The sequence below is a fragment of the Nycticebus coucang genome, chromosome 20, assembly GCF_027406575.1.
Source record: "Nycticebus coucang isolate mNycCou1 chromosome 20, mNycCou1.pri, whole genome shotgun sequence".
In the NCBI taxonomy this organism is placed as follows: domain Eukaryota; kingdom Metazoa; phylum Chordata; class Mammalia; order Primates; family Lorisidae; genus Nycticebus; species Nycticebus coucang.
Genome location: NC_069799.1, coordinates 57941776 through 57951794, shown reverse-complemented (window position 1 = coordinate 57951794; position 10019 = coordinate 57941776). Strand labels below are relative to the sequence as shown.

Genomic DNA, 10019 nt, shown 5'->3' with positions numbered 1-10019 from the left:
GGTTGAAGCAGCTATCTTTTTCTGCATTTTATATTATTACCCAAGAAGAAACTTCTCCCACACAAAGTCAGTGAAACCCTGTGAGTCCTCCCAGTGATTCTTCTGCAACTTTATGATGGCTCTGGGCCAGTATTTTTTTTTTTTAAGCCTCTGAAAGACAAACACATGGAGTTCCCACATTCTGTGAACTTCCCTTATTTAAGTCTTTCTTTTCCTCCAAGTGCCCTGCACTGCCCTCTAAGATTTGCAGGCTGAGAGGTTAGCTGGGAAATCAGGAACAGTTCTGAGATTCACCACTGAGGCTGTGAAGCCAATAGTTGCCTTAAAATGAATGCTTGGGATGTAAGGAGTCCTTAGGAAGTACGAAGATAACAACCTTGATGAATGACAGAAATGTGGGTATTTTTCTTCTCTTTTTTCTGAATGTTTGAAGCTTGCAAAATTGAAAGTATAGCACAGTTGTGAAGATGTTCTTAGGATCCTTAACTCTTAAGAGTTAAAAGAACACACTTTGATAAATATCTAGAAAGGTAAGACATTGCTCTTTTCAAGATAAATATCCCCACCCCAGTTTTCTCCTAGGTATTACATGTATTTTTCTTTACCTGTAGGGTTGTTTTGGAGTTTAGAAAGACCGCATCTTTGCTACTGTAATCAGCTGAAAGTCCTGTTCATGGAGGAACTTACTGGTAGCTGAATATGAACTGAAAGTGGCCACTCCTTACCTCGGATAACATCAGCTGTGTTCTTCTAACCCATTTTTTTTTCTTTGTTGTCATCTTTTCTTCTTCTTCTCTTCTATTCCTCGTCTTCCTTTTCCTCTTTCCTTGTTTTTTGAAGGAAACAGAGTCACCACTTTTAAAAAGAAATCTAGTCGTGCATAAGGGCCGAGCGGAGATTTTACACCCAGAAAGGGATTTAGCACGATTGAACCTCCAACAGATTGCTGAGACCACCAATTTCACGCCACCCCTTCACAGCATGGAGAGAAGAGAACAGCCTGGGAGCAGCAGGTAGGCTACGCTTTGAACATCCTGGCTCTCTCCCCGTCCCAAGTGCTCCAATGCCCTCTCATTGTTAAGATGGCTCTTTTAGACTGGAAGAGGCCTCTCAGTGAAGCCTAATTTGCTGGTCATTGGCGCTAGTGCAAGGTACACTATCCCCCCCGCCCCAATCCATGGTCTAAAAATAGGTTGAGTACAGCGCAGTAAGATACTTTGAGAGACAGAGACCATATTCTCCTAAGTTTTATTGCAATCTATTATAATTGGTCTATTTTATTATTGTTGTTGTTAATTTCATACTGTGCCTAACTCATAAATTAAATTTTATCATAGGTAATATATGTATAGGAAAGACAGAGTACATAGAGGACTTGGTACAATCTGCAGTTTCAGGCATCCACTGGGTCTTGGAAGATAGCCCCCATGTATAAGGGGGGACTACTGTATTGTCAGTGGTACTAGGTGGTTACTATGCCCAGTGATAATCACTTGGTGATGCTTTGAAAGCAAGGTTGTAAATCCCTGTCTTGGCTAAAGTACTTGTGTGGATTAGGAAAGTTGAAGGCAAGGCTCTATGTACATGAGCCAAAGTGAAGAAGGGTTTCCGATCCCGATTCTTGAAACCAAACATCTCAGATCTGTTCTCCACCTGTCACTTAGAGGCCCGCTTGCATGTTGATGCCAAGAGCGTAGGAAACTGGTTAAGCAGGAAACTGACTTTTAAGAAAAACAGGATTTGTGTTCTAATTCCTGTTTGTCAATAACTGGCTGAGTGATTTAATATCTATGAGTGTCACTTTCAACCACTGTTAAATAAACAGTAATAGATGACACTTCTGATTCCTTTGGATGTGCCTAAAACTATTTTATGGAAGTAACCTTTTTTTTGGCTTGATGCCCATAGCTTAGTGGTTAGGGCACCAGCCACATACACTGGGCTGGTGGGTTCTAACCAGCCTGGGCCAGCTAAAAAACAAAAATGGCAACTGCAACAACAACAAAAAAATACCCGGGCGTTGTGGCGGGTGCCTGTAGTCCCAGCTACCTGGGAGGCTGAGGCAAGAGAATTGCTTAAGCTCAGGAGTTTGAGGTTGCTGTGAGCTGTGACGCCCGGCACTCTCCAGAGGGCAACATAGTAAGACTGTTTCTTTTTACAGTAGCTTTTATTTTTTACACCTATTGTGCCATGAATTCATAGGGAAAAGGTTCCAGCAGCTCAGGGGTCTATCTATTGAATGTGACACAGCTTGCTGTGCCTATTAGGCTATGAATTCATGGACATAGGTCCCAGCACCTTGTGCTCCTATTCAACTGTTCTGGTTTTCATGTGTGCTACACCGAACGCCTATTATGCCATGAGTTCATGGACATAGGTCCCAGCACCTTGTGCTCCTATTCAACTGTTCTGGTTTTCATGTGTGCTACACCGAACGCCTATTATGCCATGAGTTCATGGACATAGGTCCCAGCACCTTGTGCTCCTATTCAACTGTTCTGGTTTTCATGTGTGCTACACCGAACGCCTATTATGCCATGAGTTCATGGACATAGGTCCCAGCACCTTGTGCTCCTATTCAACTGTTCTGGTTTTCATGTGTGCTACACCGAACGCCTATTATGCCATGAGTTCATGGACATAGGTCCCAGCACCTTGTGCTCCTATTCAACTGTTCTGGTTTTCATGTGTGCTACACCGAACGCCTATTATGCCATGAGTTCATGGACATAGGTCCCAGCACCTTGTGCTCCTATTCAACTGTTCTGGTTTTCATGTGTGCTACACCGAACGCCTATTATGCCATGAGTTCATGGACATAGGTCCCAGCACCTTGTGCTCCTATTCAACTGTTCTGGTTTTCATGTGTGCTACACCGAACGCCTATTATGCCATGAGTTCATGGACATAGGTCCCAGCACCTTGTGCTCCTATTCAACTGTTCTGGTTTTCATGTGTGGTACACCGAACGCCTATTATGCCATGAGTTCATGGACATAGGTCCCAGCACCTTGTGCTCCTGTTCCACTGGTTCTCGTGGTTCTCCTGTGTGCTACACGCTGTGAGCCTACTATGCCATGAATTCATAGGGAACGGGTTCCAACAGCTCAGGCTCCTTTCCGCTGGTTCTCACAAAGTGGCTTCTCCGGGGGGAGCAGGCTGGCGCTTCAGTTGAACCCAGGTACCTTTCTCTTTGGCTTCCTCCTTGTTCTGATCATTTTCCTTCACGTGTCTTAGGAAGCTATCTCAGCTCTTAGAGTGCTTGATAGTCTCAATATAAACATTAGTCCTCCTGGCAAGAATCTTGCCCTTAACCTGTTTAGTTAAAATCATGCCAGCCCATTGCTGGGCGACACGTGGACTCTTCCAGTTTTGCCATGATGACATCTGTGTGGCACACCTTTTTGAATAGTGCCCATTCCCTTGATATTTACACTATCACCTTGTAGATTTGCAGGTATGTGGCCAAAGGAACAACTCCATGTTTTCTAAAAGGCCCAGAGAACATGTATCAGGCCCCACCCCTCTTTCCCTTGGTGTTCGTCATTTTGTGAATTACTGGGAGATGGCGTCTCTGGCCGAAAGGCTAAGAAAGAATTGCTGATACTTTTAATCATCATGACTATCTTGTACAGAAGACTGTGTTATTGTTCTCACTTTATAGATGAGGACAATGAGAATTTAAAGCACTTGTGTAACGTGCCTGATATCACCCAAGAAGGTGTGTATCTGGGTCTCTCTGTTTCTGCAGCCCTGAGTCCCTATGTTGAGATAGTGGGCTAAATGAGTTCTCTGGTCCTCAAGTTCATGTCAATCAGTTGGCTGAAGATGGGGGGTTGGTTGGCTAGTGGGAACACAGCTTCATGTACAAACTTTTTTTTTTTTCAAAATACACATTTTTAAAAGAAAATAATTAAAATGTAGTCCTTTCTGCTTCTGTCTTTACATTACCAATTATTAACATAAGTGCCCTCCCCCAAAAAACCAAGGAGTTTTGCTTCAAAAGTTATCTCCCCCCCTGTAAAATCTTCCCTTGTGCCTGAGTCTGTACAAAGTCTCTCATTGTATGAGGGTTCTCTGAATTACTTTACCAGGAAGAACAAAGCCCTCTTTGGGGAACACCAGTTAGCCTGAAAGGATCTCAGTTGTGTTCAATTTAGATGCTTATAGGAAATAACTGGCAAAAACTGACACTTAAAAAAGAGAGAGAAGCTGGTGTTGCCTGTACTCAGTGGTTACGGCGCCGACCGTATACACTGAGGCCGACAGGTTAGAACTCAGCCCAGGCCAGCTGAACAGTGAAAACTGCAACAAAAAAATAGCTGGGCGTTGTAGCAGGTGCCTGTAGTCACAGCTACTTGGGAGGTTGAGGCAAGAGGATCACTTAAGCCCAAGAGTTTGAGGCTGCTGTGAGCTGTGACACCACAGCACTCTACCCAGGGTGACAGCTTGAGACTCTGTCTCGGAAAAAAGAAAAAAGAGAGAGAGAGAGAGGCGAAAGAGATTTAATCATGATACTAAGATTTATGACCTCTCATTTGGGAAGATTATATAGATTTGTAAGGAATTTATTGATCAACTTAGAAACTTTATAGAAAGGGCTTAAATTGTGGAGAACACAAATGGAAACATACAGGATGACATTTTTGAAAAGAATTTTTTAAGGCTGTATAGTATTCCATGGTATTCATATACCATGGTATACAATTTATTAATACAATTTATTAATCCATTCATGGGTCTATGGGCACTTGGGCTTCTTCCATGACTTGGCTATTATGATTTGAGCTGCAGTGAACAATCTGGTGCAAATATCTTTTTTGCAAAGTGATTTTTGGTCTTTTGAATATACTCCTAGTAGAGGAATTCAGGATCCCACTGCAGGTCAATTTTTAGATCCCTGAGTGTTCTCCAGACTTCTTTCCAAAAGGAATGTATTAATTTGCATTCCCACCAGCTGTGCAGAAGTGTTCCCTTTTCTCCACATCCACGCCAACATCCGTAGTTTGGGGATTTTGTTATGTGGGCTATTGGTACTGGAGTTAGATGGTATCTCATAGTGGTTTTGATTTGCATTTCTCTGATGATTAAAGAAGACAAGCATTTTTTCATGTGTCTATAGGCCATGCGCCTGTCTTCTTCAGAGAAGCTTCTGTTCAGGTCTCTTGCCTAAAGTGAAATAGGATCACTTGTTCTTTTTTTACTAATAAGTTTGAGTTCTCTGTGGATTCTGGTTATCAGACCTTTGTGGGAAACGTAACCTGCAAATATCCTCTCCCATTCCGAGGGCTGTCTACTTGCTTTACTTAGTGTGTTCTTGGCAGTGCAGAAGATTTTTAGTTTGATCAGATCCCAGTAATGTATTTTTGGTATTGCTTCAACTGCCCTGGGGGTCTTCCTCATAAAGTTTTCTCCCAGACCCATTTCTTCATGTGTTTCCCCTGCACTCTTTCCAAGAATCTTTATGGTTTCATGTCTTAGATTTAAGTCTTTTATTCAGTGAGAGTCAATTTTTGTTGGAGGGATCTGGAACATAGTCTCCTGAGTAAAGTGTCTCAAGAATGGAGGAAAAAGTATCCAAGGTGCTCAGTACTTCTATGGAACCTACTTCTATTTACTCCCACTTTCTTATGAAAGATAGAACGCAGCTAGAGCCCAGGATGAAGGAGAGAAATGGAGTGGGAAGGGAGGGGAGGGGGGAGGTTTGACAGAGGGAGGGTAAAAGGCGGGACCACACCATGGAGCGTATGACAAGGGCACAAGTCAAATCTGTCAAAGGTAGAACATAGATGTCGTGGCACAATAATTAAGTAAATGAGTTAAAAGCTGTGTGGATTGCTTTCATCTAACCATGACAGATTGTCTAAAATAAAAATCAGCACATTGTACCCCACATATGCATGAATATATTCATGATCTATGTGTATTTGGCTTAATAAAAAAAAATGTTCCCACTACTGGCTGATTGGGTACTTGGGTTTTGGGATAAAAGACCCTCTATATGCAGATTTAAGCATTTATCCAACACTCAGGAGGAAGTGAAAATTATATGCTCTGGAAAACTTTTACATGGCTTGAAAAGAAGCTCTGGCGCCCATAGAGACACTGAGATTGAAGCTGCCTAAAAACCATTTGGATAAAACTATTCCCCAAATTGTGAAAAAGGCGATTTCTAAATTCACATTTATATCATTTTTAAATGTGCCCAGAAATGCACTTACGAAATGTAATGCATGGATATTTGACTATCTCACCTCCATCCCCAAAAGTTCACCCATTAAAATTGTCAACACAGACCCTAAAAACCTTTGTTGCCCTTTCTTAATTTTAAAAAAAGGCAATCACTTTACATTTGAACATATGTTCTTTATAATTAATAAGGATTTCTATTAAACACACCTACTTCAGTATGGAGACCTTCATTGATATATGTCATGTTAAATACATTTGAATTTTCTCCCTAGGAATGAAAAAGTTTTGAACTGCTTATACCAAAATCCTGATGCTGTTTTTAAACTGATCTGCTTTCCCTGGGCAGGAGGTGGCTCTGTTTATTTTGCCAAGTGGGGTCAAAAGATTCACGATTCACTGGAAGGTATGTTAATTTTTATTACCATGTAAGCAATTTGTAAGGTCAGAAAATCTGCACTCATAGGAATTTGAAGCTTCGTAAAGATTCTCCTCCTTGGCAGGTAATTAATAATAGACATTCAAGACTGCACTTCTGTAGGATGGTTTTTATATTCTGAAGTCAGTTGTCTTTACTTTGTTTTCTTGTTGGAGCTAGAAGGGGATGGCGTGCTAATACTGCATCTTTTAATGTAATTATTGATATGATTGAAATGAATCAATCATCCTGCATTTGTTTTCAAATTGTGTTGTGAATTGTTCAATTTTCCCTGTTTTCTGCTTTTCTTGAATGGATAGAGTATTTTAAAAACGATTCTGTGTATCTCTAATATTGTTTTATTAGCTAGAGTGCTTTACTGTCTAGTAGCAGTGAATGATGAGGGATTATCATAATCTATCTTCAAATTAAGACCCTTACAGCAGATACATCCCTTCCCCCTCCCGTCTCTTTGCTATTGTCATACATTTTACTTTTACAGTGCATTTTTATTATTTTTTCTTTGAACAGATAATTATATTTTAATTTTTTTTTTTTTTCAGTTTTTGGCCCGGGCTGGGTTTGAACCCACCACCTCCAGCATATGGGGCCAGCACCCTACTCCTTTGAGCCACAGGCACTGCCCATATTTTAATTTTTTAAATAAGAAAAAACACTTTTTCTATTTAACCACACTTTCATTATTTTTAACACTCTCTTCCTTTGTGTAGTCTTGAGTTTCTATTTAGAATCATTTTTCTTCAGCCTAAGGCAGTGATTTTCTTTCCTTTTTTTTTTTTTTTTTGAGACAAAGTCTCATTCTGTTGCCCTCAGTAAAGTGCTGTAGCATCATAGCTCACAGCAACCTCAAACTCTTGGGCTCAAGTGATTCTCTTGGCTCAGCCTCCTGAGCAGCTGGGACTACAGGCACCCTACTTTTTTTTTGCAGGTTTTTTTTTTTGGGGGGGGTGGCAGGGCTGGGTTTGAACCCTCAAGTATATGGGCCCTACTCCTTTGAGCCACAGGCACTGCCCAACACACAGCTATTTTTTAGAAATGAGGTCTCGTTCTGGCTCAGGCTGGTCTCAAACCCATGAGCTCAGGCAGTCCACTTGCCTCGGCCTCCCAAGTGCTAGGATTATAGGCCTGGGCCACTGCACCTGGCCTAAGCAGTGATTTTCAACCAGTGTGCCCTGAGAGGATCTGAGGTGTGCTACGAAAATTTTTAACCATCACCAATTAAATCATTTTCAAAAGAAGTTCAAAGCACAAAAGTAAGCACAAAAAACAAAAGTTCATATCCAAAAATAAGTATATAGGGCTGAGCGCGGTGGCTCACGCCTATAATCCCAGCACGCTGGGAGCCCAAGGCGGGCGAATTGCTTGAGCTCAAGAGTTCGAGATCAGCCTGAGGAAGAGTGAGACCCCATCTCTAAAGAAGAGCCAGGCATTGTGGCAGGTGCCTGTAGTCTTGGCTACTTGGGAGGCTGTGGCAAGAGGTTCGCTTGAGCTCAACAGTTTGAGGTGCTGTGAGCCTGTGAAGCCACGGCACTCACCCTCCGGGCAACTGAATGAGACTTTGTCTCCAAAAAAAAGAAAAGAAAAACAAAAGTAAGTATATACTTTTTGCTTTTTGTACTCTATCTTTTGATCAACGTAATTTAAGTGTGCCATGGAAGCTTAATTATAAATAGCATGAGATTAAAAAAAGGTTGAAAAACACTGGCCTAAGGAGACATTTTTATAGTGTGTGTCTGCTGGCAGCAAATCTCTCAAAAGACTGAAATTATTTCTATTTTGACCTTACTTTTGAAAGACATATCATGTGGTTATACAATTCTAGGTTGACATATTTTTCCTCACTGCAGATGATATCCTATTGTCTGCTGACTTGTTTATGATGAGAAGTCAGCAATGATGAATAACTTGTATAATTGCTGATTTTCTCTGAATGATTTTAAGACTTTTTAAAAATTTTTTGTTGGGCCTTGGTGTGATTATCATGCTTGGGGTTCATTGAGTTTCTTGGATCTGAGGGTTTCTAATTTTTGTTAAATTTGGAAAATTTTCGATCATTATATCTTTAAATATTTCTTTCTGCTGTTCTCCTTCCTCTGTTTCTTGGGTTCTAATTAAATATATGTTATACCATTTGATATTGTCTCACAGGTCACTGAGATGCTGTTCAATTTTTTAAGGCTCCTTTCTCTCTGTGCTTCCAATTGAATCTGTTACCCCTTCCCAGGATCTTCTGTGTTAGTGAATCATAAACCTGAATGTTTTTCTTATAGTACTGTGAAACTAAAGAAAATGTTACTCTTCCTCTTGGTAAATTTTTGTTTATGTTTCCTTAATTTCTTGATATACAGAGGGTGCCAAAAGAATGTATACACATTTTAAGAAAGGAAGAAAACATATTGAAACGTATTCAAATCTCACCATCAGTCCTTTTGCCAAACTTTCTCCAATCATCTCTTGTTTGAGAGAAGTCATCTTCCAGCACAGGAATTGGCAAACTTTTTCTGCAAAGGGCACAGTTGTAAATATTTTCAAATTTCTGGGCCATATAATCCTTGTGGCAACTATTCAGTCTGTGTTGTCTCACAAAAGCAGACATATACAAAATAAACATTGGCTGTGTTCCAATAAAACTTACAAAAACAGGTGGTAGCTGGCTTCAAGTTGGTGATTCCTGTTTTAGAAGATGCCTGAAGCAGCCTCATGAGTACAATATTTCCTAAATTCCCACGCATCTAGGGAACTTTGATACTGGAGATAAATTATAAAGTACTCACTTCCTTGAGTTCCTTGAAAATTTTTGCTTTACGATCTTGCTTCATATTTCGTTATCTGATTGTCTAACACCATCCTGATTCGCTTTCCTTTATGAATGACTTTGGTAATTTGTCAGAAGGGCTTTTTGTTTCCTTTACATCTTCAAATTCTAACTCACTCAGCTACTGGGGGTCATTTTTTCTCAAGCATAGACTGGGTTCTTTCATCTGTAGTCCCTGTCTTATTTCAGAGTTTACATGAATAAGAGTTTCGGGTATTTGTCCTGGTCCAGTGTTTGATTTTGTTTAGTTTTTTTCTGGGTCCCCATGCTGGAAATTCTTTTGCCTTCAATGACTATGACTCTCTTTTGTAATCTCGCCCAGCTTCCTTCCTTTAGCTGTCCTCTCCTAGCCCTCTTTCCTGTCCTCTGTATCCGTTTAAATACAGCACTTTGCATTTGTAACATCAGGCGCAACCCCGTTCAGTCATTCTGAAGGAATTTCTGTCTCGTTATTCAATGTCTTCCCAGTCTTCTGTCGGTTCTTTGTGCAACTGTCTCTTTCCAGGCAGAACTTTAAATCTCTGAGTCCTAGTGCTTTTTCACTCCTGCCATTCTTTTGGTTGAATTTCTTCCATG

At 40.7% G+C, this 10019-nt stretch overlaps 1 protein-coding gene across 4 annotated transcripts in view; it reads left to right on the top strand.

Moving 5' to 3' along the window:
- The first annotated feature begins 272 nt into the window (after positions 1-272).
- Positions 273-10019, top strand: part of OLAH (oleoyl-ACP hydrolase) — a 22511-nt gene continuing 12764 nt past the window's right edge. The window contains exons 1-4 of one of the 4 annotated variants that reach the window (XM_053573240.1): positions 273-530; positions 612-689; positions 841-1013; positions 6465-6595. In XM_053573240.1, the coding sequence (XP_053429215.1) occupies positions 982-1013; positions 6465-6595 (163 nt within the window). In that variant the 5' untranslated portion in view covers positions 273-530; positions 612-689; positions 841-981. Of the gene's footprint in view, positions 531-611; positions 1014-6464; positions 6596-10019 lie in introns of all 4 variants that reach the window. The other 3 variants (XM_053573239.1, XM_053573241.1, XM_053573238.1) reach the window with 3 other exon arrangements.